We start from the raw sequence: 24,629 nt of genomic DNA, 5'->3' as shown, positions 1-24,629 counted from the left end.
GCCTTTCTCAACCAGGGTTTCACCAGAATTTGTTAGGGGTTCCATGAGCATAGATCTCCTGCTTGACTACCAATGTAAAAGGACACTACATTTTTTGCTGTTTGCATTTCAAATTCTGCGCTACAAATTATTTTAAATCATCAAAATATGAAAAGTGAAAAAAGTGTATAGTCCTTATAAATGTAAATGAATAGTCCTTAATAAAGAGGCATAATGAGATATTCTTCTTGCCACAAATTGCAGGTGAAACACATCAGACTCCTTTCACCATAGAGGCTGACCACCGACATAAAGACAAGATGTGTGCTTACCGTATAGCCAGGACCCCCTAATTAAAGGCAGGTCTGGCAAGCTTTGGGGAATCCCCCTTTAAATCAACATTCCGGTGTGCAGTCTTGAAGCAGGGGTAGGTACAGCCTTAAGATAACCTCCACTGGACATCCAGAACTCCCATAAATGTATATGCAAGTAAAAAAAGAAGAATACCGTAAAAGCCTTTCAAAACCGCTAATTTATTCAATAATAAGAAATACACTCATATAGATACACCGAGATTGCGCATATCTCCAAAGAAAATCCAGCAGGAAAACAATGGCGCCTGCCGTCCCTTTCCGGTGAGATGCGATGACGTGACCATGCCGCTCCCCACTTCGTGTTTCGTCACAACAGGACTTCTTCCGGGGCACCTATACCTACCCCGGCTTCAAGGCTGCACACCAGAATGTGGATTTAAAAGGGAATTCCCCCAAAGCTTGCCTTTAATTAGGGATTCCTGGCTATAGGGTAAGCGCACATCTTGTACATATGCTGGTGGTCGGCCTCTATGGCGAATGCAGTTTGATGTGTTTCACCTGCGATTTATGGCAAGAAGAATATCACATTATGCCTCTTTATTAAGGACTATTCATTTGCACTTGGGACTATACCTTTTTTTCACTTTTCATATTTGAGTTTTGAAAAATTATTTGTAGCGCAGCACTTTTTACACTTACATATTTTGTGTGACCAATATCTCACTTATGTGTTTGCAGCTTAGACACTATATTGTTAGCTGACACTAGGTGCAGTATTTTTCACTTTTTTTTTTTGCACTTCTTTACTGAGCGATTTTATTATTAATTTCATTTCTTGATTACTGTAAATAATTTTATTTTATATGGAAGGAGAGTGTTAAAAATATGATCTGCTATGACTGCCATATAGGCTAAATATTCCATATTCCTTATAGTCTTTTTTTTTATTTTTACAATTTGTATGTACAATTTACTGACCATGACATTTAGCAGGGGTTCCCCTGAAAATTATTTTTAAAATTCCTCCATGGTAAAAAAAGTTGAGAAAGGCTGGGTAGAAGGGTAATCCAATTTACTTACGTACCTTCTGCTTTTTTTTTAGATGGAACAGCAATGGACCCCGATGAAGAGAGTGCAAGACTCCCGAAACAGTTTGGGTTCTGCCGTTTCATTTAGGTGTGGAGACAAAAGGAACAAGAGAAGCACCTCTAAGTGTAGACTGTTACATAACTTAAGGTTATGAAAAATCTGCACAGGATTAAACACCTCAAAAGGTACAATCAATACATGAAAATGCCTAAGAGATAGTACTATATATATATATATATATATATATATATATATATAAGAGTTGAATGTTCAGGAGAACAGTAATATAAGGGTTAAAAAAATTCCATCAGTCCATACACCAGGGCTAGCTTAGTAGTGGCGACTTTCAATGAGGATTTCGTAATCGCTAAGCCTTTTAGTCTCTTATATCATATGAGCTGTTCTACCTGTGAATTTATTTTACCATGTAAGTCTACAATCAGAGGTGCTACTCTTGTTCCTTTTGTCTCCACATCTTCAGAGTCGGCTTCTGCTCCTGAGAAAAGCTAGACCTGGTGTACGGACTGATGGAATTTTGTTAACCCTTATATTACTGTTCTCCTGAACCTTCAACTATACCCTCTGGGTCATATATGTACATTGCAGGGATTATAACAAACCTTGTTGCAGCTTCCTACCTTTTTTTGTTCTGAAGAAATCCCTGTGTGTTTGTCTGTGTCCATGTGGTAAGTAAATCTAATGAGAGTGGTTTCATAATTATCAGCTGCTGCAACTGCGGGGCTCTAATGAGGATAATTGCTGGGCCTGCATCTCTTTAGATGTGATTTCCTATTGGGAGTATCCAACAAAAATGACATTTTTATTGAAGGGGATGTCTGGTATGTAATTTGTACTTTAGTGTAGACTTATGGCAAAATCAGTCAGCCAATCCCACAAGCAGGAAATGACATATCTGGGGGGGAGCGTTCTGAACACATTCTACAGAACCCCTCCAGGTAGCCATATTGCATTTTAAGGAAAATTACAGAACTGCAGATTGAAAAGGAAAGGTAATTTTTAATAACATTCAATTACAATATGGCTTGTGCCACAATTGTATACACTATATTATCATTTTTTTATATTTGCTGTTTTTTTTTTTTTCCCTCGTAAAAGTGGAGTTATGCCCCATACACACGGTCGGACATTCCGACCACAAAATCTGTTGGATTTTTTCTGACAGATTTTGGGCCGAAACTTGTGTTGCATACACACGGTCGCATAAACTTGTTGGAAAATCCCATCGTTCTGAACAAGGTGATGTCAAAGACGTACGTTGGGACTCTAGATGGGCCACAGTAGCCAATAGCTTTAGTTTCTTAGTTTATTCTGAGTATGCGTGGCACTTTGTCTGTCGGAATTGTCTACACATAATCGGAATTTATGCAATCGGATTTTGTTGTCGGAAAATTTTAGATCCTGCTCTCAAACATCGGGCGTTGGAAAATCAGACGGAAAAAGTCAGATGGAGCCCACACACAGTCGGATTTTCTGACAACATGATCCGATCGCACATTTTCCTTTGGAAAATCCAACCGTGTGTATGGGGCATAATGCCCCATACACACGGTCGGACATTCCGACCACAAAATCCGTCAGATTTTTTCTGACGGATTATGGCCGAATCTTGTGTTGCATACACACGGTCGCACAAAGTTGTCAGAAAATCCAATCGTACGGAACGAGGTCACATACAAAGCGTACGGCGGGACTACAAAGAGGGCAGTAGCCAATAGCTTTCGTCTCCAAATTTTTTCTGAGCATGCGTGGCACTTTGTGCGTCGGAATTCTCTACACACGATCGGAAAAAGTCAGATCGGATTTTGTTTTTAGGAAAATTTTAGATCCAGCTCTCAAACTTTTTCCGTCGGAAATTCCGACGGAAAAAGTCCGATAGAGCCCACATACGATCGGATTTTCTAGAGCCCACACACAATCGGATTTTCCGACAACATAATCTGATCGGACTTTTTCCATCGGAATTTCCGACCGTGTGTATGGGGCACTACCCTTTCACCGTGTAACCATCTACACTTCAAGCCACTTCTCTTTTATCTCCACAACTTCAGAGTCAGCTTCTATTCCTGAGAAAACCTAGCCCTGGTGTATGGACTGATTGGATTTTGTAACCCTTATATTACGGTTCTCCTGAACCTTGGACTATCTCTTAGCCATTTTCATCTATTAATTGTACCTTTGAGGTGTTTAATCCTGTGTGCCTATTGTCTTGTTTTTTTCATAATCTAAGCCCTTGTACACACGATCGGAGATTCCGACAACCAAATCCGTCGGAGTAATTCAGACGGATTAATTCTGGAAGAGGTCCGGAAGTGATGTTGCATACACACGGTCGGACTAAGTTGTCGGAAAATCCGATTGTACATAACGTGATGACGTTATTTCGTTACGACGGGACTACGTTCAGGCTAGTAGCCAATAGCTTTGGTCTAGGAATTTGATCTGAGCATGTGTGGCACTTTGTCCGTCGGAGTAGGCTACAGATGTTCGGAGTATGTCCGATAGGAGCATTTTGTCGGAAAATTTTACCGGCAAGTTGGAAAAGTTGGTCCGTCGGATATTCCAACGGAAACAGTCCGATGGAGACCACACACAGTCGGAATATCCGACAAAACGGTCCGATAGGACACATTCCGTCGGAATCTGCGACCGTGTGTACAAGGGCTTAGGCCACACAGGTCTTCAGCATTTTTTATGGTCATTTGGAGACCGTGGGAGCTCCACTGTTCATAAGGTTGAGCACACGTGGTCCTTCTTTCTTTATCTTCACAATATTTATTTATTTTTATGTGACAGGGCCATAGATTTTTCAGAATGATTGGTGCCAAACAAAGCAGTGAAAGCTCCCATCTTATATTGCCCTATATTAGTTCCTAATCTGCAGATAATTGCCCTAGTAAGGGTTAAAAAGAGCCTCGGCACTAAGGAATCAGTGACATCACCGGCGGCAAAAAAAAATAAAAAAATGAGGAAGCAACTGGCAACTTCTCCAGTGGATGAATTCACAAAATGACTGCCTACACGACTGCCGCACACATGGAAGGGTCAGTCCTTGTAATGGGTTCATCGTCCTCGCTAGCCTCCCCTCACCATCCTCTATCAGAGTGCCTTTTCATCTTGCTTTTTTTATTCCTGTCGTCGCCTCTGTTTTTCATCACGCAAACGCAAGCAGAGACGCCGGCCACGGTCTTGGGAAGGTCGGACCCTTTCATCCATTTTTTCCTGTCCTTGTCGTAGACTTGAACCATTCTGGAGAATGTGGTGTTCTCCCAGCTGTAGCCACCCAGGATGTAAATCTTGCCATCCAGGACTGCCACTCCGGATTCGCTGTTGGGCTGAAGAAGGGGAGCGATGCGCACCCACTGGTCACACTGGGGACTGTAGCACTCCACGCTGTGGATGTCAAAGCGCTCCATGGAGTTCTGGTTGTCATCGCTCCCCCCTATGGCATATATGCATTCGTCCAGAGTGCACATGCTGTGCCAGCCCCGGGCGGTGATCATGGGTCTCCGCTCTTCCCAGACGTCTGCCCGGGGATCGTAACACAGCAGGTTCTTCCTGTAGGGGCCGATCTGGTAGTCGTGTCCTCCGGATATGTAGATGAAGTCTTTGTGGACGGTGCCTGCATGGCCATACGTGAATCTGAAATATGAAAGAGATATGGCAACATTGTAACAAACTCCATATATTAGACCGCTTCCTGTTTATTGCCCCTGGCAGACCCTACTGCCACTCCCTGTTTATTGCCCGTCATCATACATCTGCTTGCCCACAGTTCCTGCCAGTTGACAGCAGATTATATGACCCTCCCCGCCCCCTTCCCGACCATGGCCAGCAGTTGGAGGTAGACAGAAGCCATCAGCAGAAGAACCCAAAAAGTCTTATTAGGACACCAGTGGGAAGGATGTTTCTTTTGAACTTCTAGATCTGTAATATGAGGAAGAGTAAGAAACTCTCTCAGACAACTGTTAACACTTCCAAGTCTCTTCAAAACTCAAAGAATATGTTACCCAACATTTCCTATTCCTGATATGTGCCTGTTGTACCATGTAGTTGTCTTAAAAAGTTTCCTGTTCTCTCTATACTGCTTTCTTTGTATGAAATTCCTGGAATGTCTTAAACACTCACAAACAGTATGGCTGTTCTTTTGATCTTTTGAGAAACCTCAGCCCCTGTGTCCACCCTCCAGACCTTTACTGACGCATGTGGTTTTCCGCCATACTGTTTGTGAGTGTTTAAGACACATTGTATGTATTGTTTTTTGATAAAATATAAAAAGGATATTTCTGTATGTATGTATGGATCTTTTTATATTTAGCAGCATATGATACGTTGTAATTTCGTTCTGAGGAAGCTACACAATTAGCGAAACCCGTTGACCAGCGGATGAAATACACATACCTCCATATTTTGTAATTGGAGCACATATATAGTAGTAGGAGGTATATGTATAGTGGTCCCAGTTGGAATCCATGTATCATACTGCAGTTTTATTGTTTTTAAAGAGGAAGTAAACCCTGATGAGTTTACTTCCTCTTTCATTCCCTGCAAAGGTAAAGCATAATGGACTACTATGCATCGCATAGTAGTCCATTATGTGTCACTTACCTGACACAGGAGCCAGCGATGTCTTCGCTGTCCCCTGTAGTCCGGCGCATCCATCTCCTCAGTGGGTCTCGCTGCTCCGCCGCTGTCATTCGGTGAAGCCGCGATGACGTCACTCCTGCGCATGCGCACGGGAGCCACCACTCGCCGGCATATCGCCGTTGACCGCGGCGTGCTCAGTGCACCTGCGCGCCGCTGTCTACGGTGCATGCGCCGTAGACAGCAGTGCCTGTCTTTCGGCAAATATCTCCTAAACCGTGTAGGTTTAGGAGATATTTCTTGGACCTACAGGTAAGCCTTAATCTAGGCTTACCTGTAGGTCAAAGTTGGTTGTAAGAGTTTACAACCACTTTAATGAACCATTTACGCATTTGCATGATTTATATATATCTGTATAACAAATATTAAATATATTTTTTATGAATTGGACTCGTGTGGGTGCCAGTAAAGTCCACTAGCAGCAGGACTGGTTCTTGCAAACCATACTTATACTAGAGATGACATGATCACCTACTTAAAAAAGGAAACAAAAATTGTATTTATAATGTTTTTTTTATATCTATACACAAAATGTTTTGCCTTTCATTTCTATTTTAAACTGAATGTGTTCACAAATACTTTAAATAAAAATTATTTAGCTGGAGTTGGGTTCTAAGCCTGGCACCTGTATCAAAGGGTCCCACTCCCGGCTTGCCTTGCTCCTGTGCCGCAGACCCGCACACAAGGCTCCGGCCACTTCGCTCAGCTCCCTTGCACCATAAAAATCATGACACGTTCAGGCACCGCCTCCGCCAGACCGCCGGCGCCACCTGAACACACTGTAGCAGGCACTCACATGGTCTCGGCCAGCTTTGGAACTGCGCAGTTCCAAGCCGAGAGTCACAAACATATTTTTTCCCTTCCAACTTTCTCCTGTCACTGGCATTTACTGGCAGGAGAAAAGTGCCTGTTTTTTACTGGCTGGCAGTAAAAATGCTGACGTTTGGCAACACTGGTGCTTATTAGATTGCACCATAATAGCATTGTAACAGGAAAAGGTTCCACCCCCTTGGGTCTGATTAGGTATAACAAGTCCAGGGCTCTAGGCTTGTGATAGCATCTTGCTTCCTATTTCCCTACCTTGCCTTGCTGTTCCTGCCCTCCTTGCCTGGTCATTGAATTGTCCTGTCACTGAACCCTGCCTGGAATACAGACTAATCTTTCAGACTGCTGCCTGCCTCTGACTTCAAACTGTTCCTGGATTCTGCTTTTCTGCTGCCTGCTCTGACTTCAGGCTGTTTTTGGATTACGCTGTAACTGTTCCTGTTACCCTAAGGCAGTGGTCTCTAAACTGAGACCCTTTGCTTGTCTTTATCTGGCCCCCATTACTCCCACTGATACACAATTGGGCACTATCCCTCTCAGTGACACCAACAATGGGGAACTATTCTTCAAAAAGACACCAACAGTGGGGCACTATACCTCCAATACCAATGACAGGGCACTATTCCCACTCCTACTGACCAGAGGTGCAATGTCTTTTACCACTGAGCAGAAAGTCAGAAGCATTGTTTACTCCCACAGTAGCCAATCCTCAGATGATGTCCTATCATGACGAAACGTGCAGGGAGGAGCTTGTGTTACTGACATCATCACGTTTTCCTCTTCGGAGGAAATGGTTTACAGGGGACAGCGAGCAGAAGAAGTCTTATGAGACGCCACTACTGAGATTTTCTGTGATACACTACGGATAACAAGCTATATTCTGTAAGTGCAATCTTTTTGAGCGTATAAAATTTTACTCAAATACTACACTATGGGAGCCTCTCTTGTTTATGTTTTCTGAGTGTTACCGATCCAGGATTGCTCACACACCAGTATAGGTTTTTTGGGAGCTCGAATTCCCTGGGCTTGGTGAGACCAGCTTGTTGGTCTTTTAAGTTGGTAAGGAGATTATTTGCTCACTTTGGGTGCTCAGCTGCTTGGAGGAGGGACTCTATTTCATGAATCTATGTTGTCAATTCACTCAAGATTCAATATTATTATATTAATAGGACTGTTCTTTTATTTTACACGGTTTAGGAGATATTTGCCGAAAGACAGGCAAATGTGCGCCGTAGACAGCGGCGCGCAGGCGCACTGAGCGTGCCACGGTCAACGGCGATATGCCACGAGTGGCGGCTCCCATGCGCATGCGCAGGAGTGACATCATCGCGGCTTCACCGAATGACAGCAGCGGAGCAGCGAGACCCACCGAGAAGATGGATGCGCCGGACTACAGGGGACAGCGGTGACTTCGCTGGCTCCTGTGTCAGGTAAGTGACATATAATGGACTACTATGCGATGCATAGTAGTCCATTATGCTTTACATTTGCAGGGAATGAAAGAGGAAGTAAACTCATCAGGGTTTACTTCCTCTTTAATTTCCTTTATTTCATATTGGGATATTGTGTGTTTAGCGCTGCACCCGCTTTTTATTTCCACTATTTTGAGTTTTGTATTCTAAACTTTAAGCGCTGGCTGCTTATTTTACTTGATTCTCTCAGGCTTTCACACCTTTTCTAGAGCAGCGTTTGGCCTCTTGGCTGTTTGAAAATCATTGTTTACTCCCACTGATGCTGGGCATTTAATACTTTTGAGGCACCACAGTCCGGTCCCCATAAATATATGAAGGACAACAATCTGGCCTTTTGTTTAGAAGGTTTGGAGAGCTCTGCCCTAGGGGAACGGGGGGGCTGCTAAAGGTGTCAAACTTACCAGCAAAAGCTTCTGACCTTAGCAGTTGGGCAAGCGTTACAGGCCAGATATGGTCCTTGTATATTAGAAAGCAGGCAGAAAAGCATCTGCACAGAGATAGTCCACCAGGACTACACCTATACAAACTGATTCAGTGCGCCCAAACCCCACTACCATTTTATAATCATTGACTAAGCCCTTTGCAAGCATCAACTGTGGTTTACCTGGGGAGCTCCGACACGTAGGTCCAGGCATCCAGTCGAGGGCAGTAGATTTCTACCGAAGACATGGCCCCGTTTTCATTCCTCCCACCCACCGCGACCAGCTTATCACTCATCGAGGCCAGGTAGAAGTCAACTCGAGGTTGGTTCATGGCAGCCACCTAAATGTATGAGATCAATAAAATGTGTTACTTTAGATCAGCGTAAGCAATCGACTCATCTGCAAATTCTTGATTTTTTTTTTACATTAGTCAAATGGGTCGGAGGTCTTTACCATCGTGGGGGGTCTGCAAGGAACATTTTTCCTTTTTTTTTTTTTTTTTTAATTCTCCGCATTTATTTGTTGTGTGTACACATTCCATGGATTTCAGCTGACTCATGGCTGACATTGGAGACTCAGACCTCCCCAGATTTATTTGCTCAGGATGATTCACTTTCAGTGCCATGACCCGGGCTGTGACTTATATACTAGATAGACACTATGCTGAAAAGAAAACTCCAAACTAAACGCCTAAACTCGACTGACGCTAATACCAAGAGAATGTTTTAAAGCTAATAGATTTATAGGACTGCAACTAACGATTATTTTCATAATCGATTAGTTGGCCAATTATTGTTTTGATTAATTGGTTAATAACCTTAAAAAAATAAGGTTCAGAAATCAAGTGAAAATTTCAACCAACATTCTTTCATTCAGCGAATGTACAAAGATTTTTCATCTGAATATTCTCACCTGAAAATTGATCCGTGTGGCCAGCATAAGGCTCGGTACACACCTATGCAGTTTTTTGCTTTTGATCTTTGTTTCTGCAGTGCTTTTTGCTGTGCGTTTTTGATTTTTGCGCACGTGATTTTACTGCAATTTGCGTTTTTTGCATTTATTTGTTTGGGGCAGATTAAAAAACACAAATTGCTGCAAAAACGCATTACATGCTTTTCTGCAGCTTCTCCATTGAAGTATATTGAACCAAAAAAGCACCGATTTGCGTTAAAAGTCCCCGACCCTTTCCAAATATGCAGCGGCTGAAAAAAGCTGTAGTGCGTTTCTGCAAAAAGCATCAATAAACTTATAGATGTGAACCAGGCCTAAGACGTTTAGTAACATAATGGGGTTAAAAAGACAAAAATTTGCCTTTTATAGTACAAAAAAGCAGATAATCACCACTGGAAGGGGTTAATTTTTTTACTGTAGAACAGTGAAAGTAATATTTACAGTGATTAAATATTTGTACTATAATGGGCTAATTTTAGTTTTTTTTTCTAACCCCATTATGTTACTGGCCGATTAATCGATTATGAAAATAGTAATCGATTATTTTCATTATTTTCGATTAGTTGTCGATTAATCGATTAGTTGTTTCAGCCCTATAGATTTATAGAGTAATGCACGCAGTCTTGTGACAACACCCCCCCTCCTCCCCCCCCCCCCCACAGCTTCTCTTATACTGAAGACCTAATAGACTCTGTGTCACCGACCCCCCCCCCCCCCCCCCAAAATTTTTGGACATCAATTGGCCTTTCTCCTCACCACTCTGAGCTCTTCGTGTAAATCTAAGCACCTCTCCCCTACCTGCCATCAGCTTACAGAGCAGCCAGTCCCACTGCGAGCCTGATTTGCACTTGAATTAAAAAGATTTTATGACCATCAGTAGACTACAGAAGTAATCTAAAGCAGTTAAAGCCCAACTCCAACCAAAATGTTTTCCTTTTCTTTTGTTTGTAGGTGGAAAGTGAAGGAGTTTTTATTGTAGTCTGTTTTCCTATTGCTGATACTGATGCTGATGTACAGCAGAAATATCCAAATATCTGGAATTATGTGTGTCCCCGTTGGAAAGCTTTCTCATGGCCTTCTGTCCTGAGGATCGGTTGGCTGTACTTCTCCTGTGGATCACAGGAGTCCAGTTCATTCTGCACACCTGTGATCCGTTTTCAGCAGACAGCGGGCTGAAGTCCGCTGTCTGCTGAAGTTACAGTGCCAATCCAGGCTCGGGCACGATCATGACAATGGAGTCGGGATCCGCCCACATGCCTGGGCGGGCACATGGCCCAGGCTCTCAGCAAAACCGCCCCTCCACAGCCCAGCACTCCAGTGAGCCTGAGGAGATGGGGGGGAGCTGTGAGAACTGAGTGATCAGCGCTGTTTGATCACTCGATTCTCAATCTAAAGCCCCATACACACTATCTGTTTTTCTGCTGAGTTTTCCCTTCAAATTTACCAAAACCATATAATATGAGGTCAAACCTTAGGAGTTTCAATTTGTATGCAATCAGGCAGGCTCTTGCACTACATGGTTTTGGTAAATCTGAAGGAAAAACTCAGCAGAAAAACTGATAGTGTGTATGGGGCTTTAGAGGCGCCGGGGACAGATGCAGAATCAGACTGATGCTGCATCCAGCTAGGTAAGTATGTAAAAAAAAAAAAACACACTCCTCTTTTAAACTGACCACAGTATAATGGATCAGCAGCCATGATCACTGTGGTCAGTACACATAGAGGGACAAAGGAACAGGCAGGATTAGTAAGGTAATTTACAACATAGAATGGGACAAATGACACTGTAGAACAGGGAATTACAAATAGGGGACCTCCAGCTGTTGCAAAACTACAAGTCCCATCATGCCTCTGACTCTGGGTGTCATGCTATGCCTCATGGGACTTGTAGTTCTGCATTAGCTGGAGGTCCGCTAATTGCATATCCCTGCTGTAGAAGTGTATCATGCTTTAAAGGACCAGAAGCTTTTTTTTTTTTTACCTCTTTAATATGTTAATTTCCTATGATCATCAGCTCCATCTAGTGGCAATAATATACATAATTTACTGAATTACTTAAAAGAAAAGTCCAGCCTGAGCTTGTTTGGCTATACATCTCCTATGGATCACTGGAGTGCAATCCGTTTTTCACTCCTGTAACCCATTTTCAGCAGAGAGCGTCATCCCGTCTATGGAGTCTGGATCCACCCGGTGCCTGGACTGACACCCGCGAGCCGCTGAGAGCCTGAGGCAGCCACTTCACCCCCTGCACAGCTCAGCGCTCCAATGAGCGAGGAGGAAGAAGAGCTGAGAGCTGTGAGCCCTTGTACACACGGTCGGAGATTCAGACGGAATGTATCAGACCATTTTGTCGGATAATCCGACTGTGTGTGGTCTCCATCGGACTGTTTCCGTCGGAGTATCCGACAGACCAACTTTTCCAACTTGCCGGTAAAATTTTCCCACGAAATGCTCCGATCGGACATACTCCGATCATGTGTAGCCTACTCCGACGGACAAAGTACCACGCATGCTCAAATTCCTAGACCAAAGCTATTGGCTACTAGCCTGAACGTAGTCCCGTCGTAACTAAATAATGTCATCACGTTATGTACAATCGGATTTTCTGACAATTTTGTCCGACCGTGTGTATGCAACAGTTTCGGACAAAATCCGTCGGACAAAATCCAACGGATTTGGTTGTCAGAATGTCCAACTGTGTGTACAAGGGCTGACTGTCAGGCTCCAGCTCTCTGCTCATGGAGCTCTGAAAACCGAGTGATCTGCGGTGTTTGATCGCTCGGTTTTCAGTGCAGAGGCGCCGGGCATCATGAATGGGGAAAAAGTATGGTAGGTAAGTATGAATGGGGAGAAAAAAAAAATCCTGTACTTCTCTTTATCATCAAAGTATCACGTTATGGCTATCAAATGGAGCTGACAGCCATAGAAAATCAACATATTAAAGCTAAATACAGTCAAAATTAGTTAGGTCTGGGTGAATGCTTGTGACTGTTGTGCAATCATTTTTTTTTAGAGACTCCTAAGTATACTGTGCTTGTGTTGAAATTATAATTTATAATAGTTTTTCTCTGAGAAAAAAAAATGTGTTAGGGACCAGTCTGCTGTCTTCCTAGAATCTTGTTGCCCAAAAACCTGGCCTATTTTTCCAGAAAACCCCCTATCTTTGGTCACCAGCAACAAAATCATCTCACCTGGATCCACTGACCACAGCGAGGATCAAATCTGTAGAGAATGTTGGAGGCTGCGTCACCGCCATCATCGATTGAGAAGCTCCCACCAGCGACATAGATGAAGTCACCCAGGGCCGTGACACAGTGGTGGCTCCTTCTTGCCGGCAGTCGAGTCTCTGAGAGCCACTGTTCCTTCTGAAGGTCAAGGCTGTAAACATCATCGCTGAGCTCAAGGCAGTGTTCAGAGACTTCCCCGCCTATGAAGAGCAGCCTTTCTGTTCCACTACGAAGAGAGCTGCGGATGTTCTGGAGGAGCGGCTGGGCAGCCACATTGGAATGGTAATGGATGGCTTCATCCACCAGGCCCTCGCAGCTGGCGTTTTTTGGCAGGAGCGATGACATGGCAGGTTTCACCCGTTGCACAAGGTCGCTCTTGGAGATAAGTGAGAATCGGATGTTCTGCAGGATCTGATAGGCTTGGCCCTCTCGATCGGGGTTGTGGGTCAGCCACTGAAGAGCGGACTGTAGGAGTTCATGTTCGCTGACGTGCTGAACCCGGTTGCTCGCAAGGTACTGGCACAGCTTCTGGACACTGACGTTCTGCAAGTAGTCATTGGTGAAAGCCATACTGCTGTAATTGTTCAAGATGAAAGAGTCGATGTAAGACCCAAGCCGATCAAGACTGTAAATGGAGGCCATCTCCTGTAGATAGAGGTAATTCTCCTCGCTGACCTCGCTCTCCAGATATTCGCAGCAGAAATCCACCACTTTCCAGACTTGAAGGAGATGGGCCGTCTCCAGAATGTAGTCAATGTTGCCGCCATCTAAGGTCAAGTCGCTGCTGTACAGGAAGTCGACGACAGCTTTGAGGCCAATATAGGAGGCCCCGACCAGCTCCACCTCGGTCTGGTGGGCTTCCTTCATGCCAATGGTGAACATGGAGTTGAAGTAGTCGCTACATGCGGACAGAACATTTCTGTGGGCTGGGACTCTTTGGTCGTCGGCCACCAGGATGACATCACAGAACAGTCCCTTTTGCCTTTGCTCGTCCAGGCTGTGAAGGATTTTTCTGGAGTTGTCAGGCCACTGATACAACTGGAGGAAGAAAAGTCACCATTAGATTGTAAGCTCCTTGAGGGCAGTGAATGTATAATATACTGTATATGTGAAGCGCTGTGTAAACTGACAGTGCTATATAATTACCTATAAAAAACAATTAAATAAATAAGTATTATAATATAACAAAAATGGAAACTGAAGTGCCAGGCTGCTGTTAAAAGGTCAGGATATGACTTTATCTCAATAAAAGTCAGGGGGACAATCCAAGAAATCGCCAACGCATTTCGGGGGTCCAAAAATGCCCCTTCATCAGGGCTATAAGAAGATTAAAGCGGGATTCCACCCTAAAGTGGAACCTCCGCTGATCGGATCCCTCCCCCCCTCCGGTGTCACAATTGACACCTTTCAGGGGGGGGGGGTGGAGATACCTGTCAGGTATTTTCACCCACTTCCGGGCATAGACTCCCGTGGGAGTCTACGGCATTTCCTGCCCTGCCGCGCTGTCTGCTGGGACACACACGGGTCCCAGTGACAGCGCAGAGATTTCCTATTGCGCGGCGCGGCTCGCGCATGCGCAGTAGGGAACCGGGAAGTGAAGCCGATTCACTTCACTTCCTGATTCCCTCACCTAGAATGGTGACTACAGCAGCCGAGAGCCGAGCGATCGATCGGCCTCAGCTGCCGGCATCGCTGGAACCCGGGACAGGTGAGTGTCCATTTATTAAAAGTCAGCAGCTGTAGTATTTATAGCTGCTGGCTTTTAATATTTTTTTTTTTGGAGGAATCCCTCTTTAAGGACATCTCTATAGCCATATCATCATGCTATAGGGTTTGTAGAGGATTCTTTACAGTACCGTAAAGAACCCTCGGTAAGAATGTGGAATTCTTTTCCACGAGCTGTGGTTTCAGCAGGGAGCATGTATAATTTCAAAAAACTATTAGATAGGCACCTAAACAACCACAACATACAAGGATATACAATGTAATATTGACATAAAAGCACACACACAGGTTGGACTTGATGGACTGGAATTGTCTGTACTGGCAACCACTTTTCCCCTTTCATCTTCTACCCTGCACTGGCACATTGAAGGTGATATTGTTCCTGGGGCTGATCTGTATGAAGCCTCTATGTGTACAGAACAAAATGGAAAATGGTTTTTCTTCCTCAACAACACACTATTATCAAAATAAACCCTTCCATTTTCATTACATGGGGAAACACAGAGAGGCCCCAGACTAAGGGCCGGTTCACACTGCGGCGCGAGGCGAGGCGACACGGCTCGCCTCGCCTCGCTCCCGCAAGTCGTCCCCATTGAGTACAATGGAACCGTTCTGAGAGGAGCGACTCGAGTCGCTCCGACTCAGAAAAAAGGTTCCTGTACTACTTCGGGGCGACTTCGGGGGCGACTTGCATTGACTTCTATGCAGAAGTCCTCTGCAAGTCGCCCCTGACCCCCCCTGCAAGTCGCGGCGAGGAAGTCGGAGACGCCTCGCCGCGGCTCGCAGTGTGAACCGGCCCTCAGTGCAGTATGATTAGAACTCAAATTGATTAAAAACAAGACAAATGGCAACTCGCATCTTAGTTGATAAAAAGGGCATGTAGGCAGAGGCGGCTGGTGCTCAAAATTTTTTTGGGGGGCGCAAACAACTGAAAAATTTAACTGTTAGGACTGCAAATAGCAATTTATCAGGTGATTATGTATCATTACTGCTAGATAAAACTGTGCCCATCAAATGCAGCCTCACTGTGTTCGTCATATGCAGCCTCACTGTGCCCACCAATTGCAGCGTCATTGTGCCCATCACAGTAGGCCAATCACATCCACATAATAAAATAAAATAAAACCACTATAATGTGTCCTCATCAGCATTCCCCTTTACATCAGGTGTCCTCATTAGAGTCCCACCATTCACCAGGTGTCCTCATCAGAGTCCCCCTTTACAGCAGGTGCCCCCCTATACATCAGGTGTCCCCATCAGAGTCCCCATATACATCAGGCGCCCCCCTTTACATCAGGCATCCCCATCATCAGAGTCCCCGTTCACATCAGGCATCCCCATCATCAGAGTCCCCCTTCATCAGAGTCCCCCTTAACATCAGGTATCCCCATCATGAGAGTCCTCCTTCACATCAGGCATACCCATCATCAGAGTCCTCCTTCACATCAGGCATCCCCATCAGGGCATTCATTCATTTCATTGCCTAGAATATTAACTTATTCTGGCCATTGAAATTAACTCTCTTAAACGTTTTATGCACCTAGTATTAAAACATGATTACACGTGTTTAGCTATGGCAGGCATTTTTTTAGTAGTAAAACCCTTCTCTTGTTTTTTTTTCTGCCTTCAAATGACACAACATTAACTCCCATCACTGGTGTCAGTGGATGCAATAATAACCCCCAGCAATGGTGTCAGTGGATGCAATAATATCCCCCAGTAGTGGTGTCAGTGGACGCAGTAATAACCCCCCAGCACTGGTGTTGGCGGACGCAGTAATAACCCCCAGCACTGGTGTTGTGGACACAGTAATAACCCCCAGCACTGGTTTTCCGTGGATGCAGTAATAACCCCCAGCACTGGTTTTCTGTGGACGCAGTAATAACCCCCAGCACTGGTGTCGGTGGATGCAGTAATAATCCCCAGCACTGCTGTCGGTGGACGCAGTATTAACCACCAGCACTGGTGTCGATGAACGCAATAATACCCAAAACCTAAAACCCAGCACTGGTGACAGTAGATACAATAATGACCTGAAAAATTTAAGGGTTCATTCACATGAGGGGAGTGCTAAAACCCTGCGGTCAAGCTACATTCTTACCACCCTCAACCTCTCCCTGCTTTTGCAGTAGAGGGAGTGACTGGGGGGAATACACATGCTGCAGCCACTGCAAGAAATATATACCCATTGTTAGCATAGTTTGGCCACACTGAGCATTTTGCCCATCCACGCTGAGCTTTATTACTGAAGGGTGTGTATTGGTATGGAGTGGTGTCCAAAGATGTACATAGGTAGGTGGTTGCAGTGGCATGGCACCCCCTTGTTGCAGGTCTACTACATTGGGCCCAACTTCTAATCTTGCATGCAGGCCCACTCTATTCTGAAAACCCTCTGATATACACACATAAATAAATATGAACCCTGACTCTGGTCAGTCCAGCTTTGCCACACACCAATCAGATTTTCACCACTTTCTTTATGGATAAGACAAGTTCACTTTAAGGACTCCAATATCACACATACGGCTCATACCGCACCTTTGATGATTCGCTGATCTTGTGAGGCCGCGATAACCGGCTTTGCCTGGATCCTTCCATGGTCAGTTCTATGACACCCTTTACCAAAAAGAGACAAAAATAAAACCATATAAAAAATTGTTACAGAAGCTCTTTTCTTCTACAATGCCTTGAAAAAGTATTCATACCCCTTGAAATGTTTCACATTTTGTCATATAACAACCAAAAACGTAAATGTATTTTATTGGGATTTTATGTAGTAGACCAACACAAAGTGGCACATAATTGTGAAGTGGAAGGAAAATGATAAATGGTTTTCAAATTATTTTACAAATAAATATGTGAAAAGTGTAGGGGGCATTTGTATGGCGCCCACCGGAGTCAATACTTTGTAGAACTACCTTTCACTGCAATTACAGCTGTAAGTCTTTTTGGGGATGTCTCTACCAGCTTTGCACATCTAGAGAGGAACATTTTTGCCCATTCTTCTTCTTTGCAAAATATCTCAAGCTCTGTCAGATTGGATGGAGAGCGCCTGAACAGCAATTTTCAAGTCTTTCCACAGATTCTCAATTGGATTTAGGTCTGGAATTTGACTGGACCATTCTAACACATGAATATGCTTTGATCTAAACCATTCTGTTGTAGCTCTGGCTGTATGTTTGGGGTTGTTATCCTGCTGGAAGGTGAACCTCCGCCCCAGTCTCAAGTCTTTTGCAGACTCTAATGGGTTTTCTTTTAAGATTGTCCTGTATTCGGCTCCATCCATCTTCCCATCAACTCTAACTAGCTTCCCTGTCCCTGCTGAAGAAAAGCATTCCCACCACATGATGCTGCCACCACTATGTTTCACGGTGGGGATGGTGTATTCAGAGTGATGTGCAGTGTTAATCTTCCACCACACATAGCGTTTGGCTAAAAAGTTAAATTTTGGTCTCATCTGACCAAAGCATCTTCTTCCACATGTTTGCTGTGTCCCCCACATGGCCTCTCGCCAGCAGCGGCCGTTGGAATTTTTTTTTTGCGGGGAAGGGGGGGGGCGGCAAAATGTATGCCAATCCCCTGGTCAGTCGGTCGGTAGAAAAATAACAAAGCAGGAGAGTATAACATGTTTGTTATTTTTAAAGAGATTTTACCAAAAATATGTAGAAGAATACATATCGGCCTAAACTGAAGAAAAAAAATCGTTTTTTAATGTATTTTTGGGGGATATTTATTATGGCAAAAAGTTAAAAATATTGCTTTTTTTCTTTTTCAAAAGTGTCGCTCATTTTTTGTATATCGCGCAAAAATTAAAAACCACAGAGGTGATCAAATACCACCAAAGGAAATCTCTATTTGTGGGGAAAACAGAACGTCAATTTGGTTTAGGTACAACGTCGCACGACCGCGCAATTGTTAGTTAAAACAACGCAGCGCCGAATCGCAAAAAGTGCTCTGGTCAGGAAGGGGGCAAATCCTTCCGGGGCTGAAGTGGTTAAACCCACAAGTGCTTTTTTTTTTTACCACTACTATTTCTTTATATTGGCTTTTGGAATTTATAAATGCAGCAATTAAGAAATAAGATGAAAACTTTAGTGCTGGAAAACACTTTTTGATAGATAAAAAGTGCATTTTATATACAACTATATAGGTCAGAGATCAGAGGAAAATGAGGAGGAAAGAGGAACAGAGGGACATTGCTCCAAATCAGGGACAGTCGGGAGCTATGTGCTATAATTATATTGTGCCCAAAAAAAAAAAAAAAAAAGGTTGCGCAATAGCATTAGATGCAACCCCTCAACAGGCCATGAGATGTCGCCATTGACACAATCTATACATTCTATTTATGTACAGTTCAGCTTTTCCTGCAGCCATTGCAGCTAATAGCCTTATCCATAAGCGACCCTGAGAAGGAGGATTGACCCCAAATAACACCCTAAACCCTGTCTGATTCCTCTCCAGCCAGATCTCTTCCTGTTGGCATGGCAGGCTGTCACACTGTATTGACACTTGCTGCACTGAGAAGCACTAGCAACACAGTAACATTCTAATGATCACAATGTATCCAATGCCCAGACACAGAGACCACCCAGCAGGATGGCATCTCCCTACCTGCAACAAGGGGGAAGGGGGCTGATCTGGCCTTGCCAGGCTCTCCAGTCTAGAAGATGATGATGATGATGGCTGATTGCTGCTCCAGCTCTCTCTTGCAATGCATTGTCAGGATGCAGCTGCAAGCTCTGATCCTCATGTTTAATAAGCTGGGGGTGCTTGTGATGAGGGCTGGGAGGGGGGAATGGGGGGTCTTGCTCCCCTCATTCACTCCTTTGTGCTCATGTCACAGATTCCCAGTAATGCTTTGCAGCTCTCCATTGCACAGGAAGCAGATGGAACCACTGCAAGAGGGAGCTCCAAGCCAGCTGCTGCCCTCTCACAGGCTGTCATTAGCCATGCAGGCTCCTCCCAGTTTTTGCAGAAGAAGCAAAAGAGGAAAAAAAAAAATAATGACCTGCCCCATCTGCACTCCCAGACTGGCAGTGGAGGGGTTAAATCCCTGTAGGGCTGCAAGCTTCATTCATAGCAGAAGTGAGAAGGAGTGAGGCAGCAGCTCAGTCCTCCTTAAGCACCCCTGGCACCTACCTGCCCTGAGCTGGTTAAAGGATTTAAAGCCAGGACTTTTCTGCAAAGCTGCTGTTTTCTGCCTCCTGTTCAGCCTTTTTTTCCTGCAGCTTAACCGGTCATCACATCATGGCAACCAAGATTGACAAGGAATCCTGCCGAGAAGCTTACAATCTAGTCAGGGACGACACCAATGGCATCAGCTGGTGAGTGGTCCTGGGGACTGGGGGGGGCACCCATTGCTTGAGTTTAGACTTTCTACAGTTCTTAAATTTAGGAGTTTGCTGCTGCACTGCAGTCTAGTCAGTGGCTTGGCCCAAGAGCTTGCAATATGTTAGCATGATACAGTATACATGGCCTAAAGTATAGTAATGAACTTGTAGAGAATGTGGAGCTATAAGTCCCAGCATGCTCGGTCAGTCTCAGTTCAGGAGTTTATGATAATATAGAATGAGAAAGATAAACTCTCCTATTTTTTAGTTTATAGAACTCTGACATGCCACACTGCTGGACATAGTATGATACTACTACATCAGTCTCTGCACCAGAGGAGCTTACACTCAAATGCCCCCACCGCTATTATTATTATACATTTATATATCTCTGAGATATGCTGCAGTGCTGGACATATTATCATTTAACTACTTACATCAGTCTCTGCACCAGAGGAGCTAACACTTTAATGCCCCCACCACCACGACTACAATTATTATACATTTATATAGCTCTGACATATACCATAGTGCTATATAGAGACACATCAGTCTCTGCACCAGAGGAGCTTACTCTCCAATTTCCTACTTACACCAGTCTCTGCACCAGAGGAGCTCACACTCTAATGCCCCCACTACTACTATTATTATAAATGTATATATCTCTGACATATGCTGCAGTGCTCGACATATTATCATTTAACTACTTACATCAGTCTCTGCACCAGAGGAGCTAACACTCTAATGCCCCCACCACCACTTGTACTATTATTATACATTTATATATCTCTGACATATACCATAGCGCTGTACAGAGGCACATCAGTCTCTGCACCATAGGAGCTTACTCTCCAATTTCCTACTTATATCAGTCTCTGCACCAGAGGAGCTCACACTCTAATGTCCCCACTATTACTATTATTATAAATTTATATATCTCTGAATATGCTGCAGTGCTGGACATATTATCATTTAACTACTTACATCAGTCTCTGCACCAGAGGAGCTTGCTCTTCAATTTCCTACTTACATCAGTCTCTGCACCAGAGGAGCTCACACTCTAATGCCCCCACCACCACCACTACTACTATTATTATACATCTATATATCTCTGACATATACCATAGTGCTGTATGGAGACACATCAGTCTCTGCACCAGAGGAGCTCACACTCTAATGTCCCCACTACTATTATTATTATACATTTATATATCTCTGACATATTCCGCAGTACTGTACAGATTTTTATAGCTCTGACATATACCTCAGTGCTGTACAGAGAACACTGAGCCAGTCACATCAGTTTCTGCACCAGAGGAGCTTACATTCTAGTTTCCTACTAGTCACACACTATTATTAAACCACTTTCACACTGGGGTGGTGGGTCTGTTGGCGGTAAAGCGCCGCTAGTTTTAGCGGCGCTTCACCGTTGTTTTAGCAGCTCTTTTTGGCCGCTAGCGGGGGGTGCTTTTAGCGGGCGAAGAAAGGGTTAAAAGTGCCCATGTTGCAGCGCTTCCAAAGTGCTTTTCATGCGCTTTGGATGTGCTGCCCATTCATTTCAATGGGCAGGGGCGGTGAAGGGGCGGTGTATACAGCGCTCCCACACCGCCCCAAAGATGCTGCTTGCAGGACTTTTTTTCTGTCCCGGAAGCGCCGCCCCACCCAAGTGCTTTCACACTGGGGAGGCATGAGAGGCGATTTTTTTCAGGTGCTTTACAAGCACTATTTTTAGCATTAAATGCCTGAAAAGCACCTCAGTGTGAAAGTTTTCTAATTATACATTCATATAGCTCTGGCATATTCCATAGTGCTGTACAGAAGACACAGAACTATTCATATTAGTCTCTATTCCAGAGGAGCTTACACTCTAATGTCCCACCACAGGCACACTATTATTATTATTATACAAATATATTGCTCTGACATATACCGTAGTGCTGTACAGAGAACACTGAACCAGTCACATCAGTCTCTGCACCAGAGGAGCTTACACTCTAATGTCCCCCCACAGACACACATTAGTATTATTAATAGGATCTATAGCTCTGACATATTCCATAGGTCTGTACAGAGAACCCCAAGCCCTTCACATCAGTCTCTGCATCTGCACTTTATAATTTCCTACCACACTATAATATTGTATATTTATATAGCCTTGACATATACTGCAGTGCTGTACAGAGAACACTGAGCCAGGCACATCAGACTGCACCAGAGGAGCTTACACTCTAATGTCCCCCCATAGTCACACATTATTATTATACATTTATATAGCTCTGACATATACCACAGCGCTGGACAGAAAATACTAAGCCAGCTACATCAGTCTCTGCACCAGAGGAGCTTACACTCTAATATCCTCCAACAGTCATACACTATTATTAATATACATTTATATAGCCCTGACATATGCTACAGTGCTGCACAGAGAACACATCAGTCTCTCAGAGTCACATAAGTCTCTGCACCAGAGGAGCTTACACTCTAATATCTCCCTGAGGTCACACACTATTATTATTATTATTATACATTTATATAGCTCTGACATATTCCATAGCGCTGTACAGAGAACACAGAACTATTCACATGAGCCTTTCTGAAAAATTAAAGAGCATTTAGTGACATGTTATAGTCGTTATCAATTGCAATTTGATGACTTTTTTCTTTTTTTTAGGGTAACATTTAAATATGACGGCCCCACGATAGTTCCTGGAGATCAGGGCTCAGACTATGAAGACTTTGTAACTGCCTGCACAGGTAGGTGAAGCTGCCATAGCCGGTGATTGTATATAACGGGAGATATATGTAATGCATGGAATGGCTGTAGCTGTGCGTTGGGGTTGACTGGGTGGGGGCAGGGAGGGGCAAGTTTGGAGCAGGACCTGGGGCTATGGTTTTGGAATGTGCAGCATGATATGTATTGACTTGCCTAGCTCTACCCTAATGGAGAACTGGGCAGCCGCTGACCTAGATGTATCACTGCAATGACTATATCCTCTGTACATGATCCAGGTCATATGCAACCCCAGAATCCAAGTTGGAGCAATTCACTATAAAACATCATTTGATAGAACAACCGTAGACAATAAAATAAGTAAATGATCTGATAAAACTCTACAGGAAGTGTCTGAGGTCAAAAGTCCAATTAATGTACCTTTTAATCTGTTTGTTAAGCTTCCAGGAAGCCAGATTCAGCAGACCTTTCACACTGCTTTTGGATGGGTCGGCAGCATTTCAATGACCCTTTTCTATTGTGCGCTGTCCTAGCCCATTATAACCTGCTCAGCTTTCCACTTTAATGGAGGCACTGCCTCTTGACGCTGTTCTTTCTGAGAGGGCGGAGCAGGAACCAGGGAACACATGGGCTGAAATCCTCAGGACTGTTCAGACAATGAGCAAACTGGTGACCTCATGGCAGGGCTGGGACAAGGGGTGGGCAGGAGGGGCGGCTGCCCTGGGCACTGTAGCATCATGTGAGGTGGGGGGAGGGGGCACCATGAGGAGGTGGGGGAGGGATTTGTGTTGGGTGGGGGTATTCGGGGGCAGCTGGGGATAAGAATTGTTCTAGGAGGGGTGGTGTGGGGGTGGGTGGTAGGAAAGGGGATTTGGGGGGATTTGTGTTGGGAGGGGGAAGGGGATGAAGTGATATGGTAGTGGAGAACTGTGCTGAGAGGGGAATTAGTTCTTTTTTTTTGGGGGGGGGGGGGTAGGGGATTTGTGCTAGTAGAGATAATTGGAGGTTATTTGTGCTAGGAGGGGAAAATGGGGGGGGGGATTTGGAATAGGGGGGCGAGGATGTCTACCCGGAAGGTATATTTGAGGGGTAGAGAATTTGTGTTGGGTGGGGGTATTCGGGGGCAGCTGGGGGTAAGAATTGTTCTAGGAGCGGTGGTGTGGGGGTGGTAGGAAAGGTGATTTGGGGGGATTTGTGTTGGGAGGGGGAAGGGGATGAAGTGATATGGTAGTGGAGAACTGTGCTGAGAGGGGAATTAGTTCTTTTTTTTGAGGGGTAGGGGATTTGTGCTAGTAGAGATAATTGGAGGGTATTTGTGCTAGGAAGGGAAAATGGGAGGGGGCGGATTTGGAATAGGGGGGCGAGGATGTCTACCTGGAAGGTATATTTGAGGGGTAGAGGATTTGTGTTGGGTGGGGGTATTCGGGGCAGCTGGGGGTAAGAATTGTTCTAGGAGCGGTGGTGTGGGGGTGTTAGGAAAGGTGATTTGGGGGGATTTTTGTTGGGAGGGGTAAGGGGATGAAGTGATATGGTAGTGAAGAACTGTGCTGAGAGGGGAAATAGTTCTTTTTTTTGGGGGGGGGGGGGGTAGGGGATTTGTGCTAGTAGAGCTAATTAGAGGGTATTTGTGCTAGGAGGGGAAAATGGGGGGAGGGCGGATTTGGAATAGGGGGGCGAGAATGTGTACCCGGAAGGTATATTTGAGGGGTAGAGGATTTGTGCTAGGAGGAATGATTTTTGTGGGGGGGGTTTGGAATAGGGGGGCGAGGATGTGTACCCAGAAGATATATTTGAGGGGTAGAGGATTTGTGATAGGAGGAATGATTTTTTGGAGGGGGGGATTTGTGCTGGGGGGATTTGAGGAGAATCATAGAACGACGTCAATAGACGCCCTTCCGG

At 44.5% G+C, this 24,629-nt stretch overlaps 2 protein-coding genes across 3 annotated transcripts in view; one reads left to right on the top strand and one right to left on the bottom strand.

The window, feature by feature from the left end:
* Positions 1-493: 493 nt before the first annotated feature.
* Positions 494-23,313, bottom strand: KLHL36 (kelch like family member 36). 2 transcript variants are annotated; one of them, XM_077452990.1, is made up of 5 exons: positions 23,151-23,313; positions 17,205-17,282; positions 12,906-13,979; positions 8,946-9,103; positions 494-5,042 (listed from the first exon to the last, which is right to left on the bottom strand). In XM_077452990.1, the coding sequence occupies exons 2-5, from the start codon at positions 17,262-17,264 to the stop codon at positions 4,487-4,489; spliced, it is 1,848 nt and encodes a 615-aa protein (XP_077309116.1). In that variant the 5' UTR covers positions 17,265-17,282; positions 23,151-23,313; the 3' UTR covers positions 494-4,486. The 2 variants fall into 2 exon arrangements, with proteins under 2 accessions (XP_077309116.1, XP_077309106.1); XM_077452980.1 differs by lacking the exon at positions 23,151-23,313 and adding an exon at positions 19,278-19,596.
* COTL1 (coactosin like F-actin binding protein 1) overlaps positions 19,700-24,629 on the top strand; it is a 49,761-nt gene continuing 44,831 nt past the window's right edge. Inside the window, exons 1-2 of the mRNA XM_077453002.1 lie at positions 19,700-19,990; positions 22,671-22,753. Coding sequence (XP_077309128.1) covers positions 19,914-19,990; positions 22,671-22,753 — 160 coding nt within the window. The 5' untranslated portion in view covers positions 19,700-19,913. The remainder of the gene's footprint in view (positions 19,991-22,670; positions 22,754-24,629) is intronic.

This window comes from Lithobates pipiens, unplaced genomic scaffold (genome assembly GCF_037356315.1).
Source record: "Lithobates pipiens isolate NorthernLeopardFrog02 unplaced genomic scaffold, aLitPip1_a1.2 Scaffold_10, whole genome shotgun sequence".
Classification (NCBI taxonomy): domain Eukaryota; kingdom Metazoa; phylum Chordata; class Amphibia; order Anura; family Ranidae; genus Lithobates; species Lithobates pipiens.
Note: the sequence above shows the minus strand (reverse complement) of the source record. Positions and strands in the feature narration are given on the sequence as shown.

Coding starts and splice junctions, on each gene's coding strand:
- KLHL36 (XM_077452990.1), bottom strand. CDS start 17,264: ATGGAAGGATCCAGGCAAAGCCGGTTATCGCGGCCTCACAAGATCAGC. Junction 13,980..17,204: donor AGATCAGCGAATCATCAAAG/GTGCGGTATGAG, acceptor TTCTTCCTCCAG/TTGTATCAGTGGCCTGACAA. Junction 5,043..8,945: donor TACGTGTCGGAGCTCCCCAG/GTAAACCACAGT, acceptor TTCATATTTCAG/ATTCACGTATGGCCATGCAG.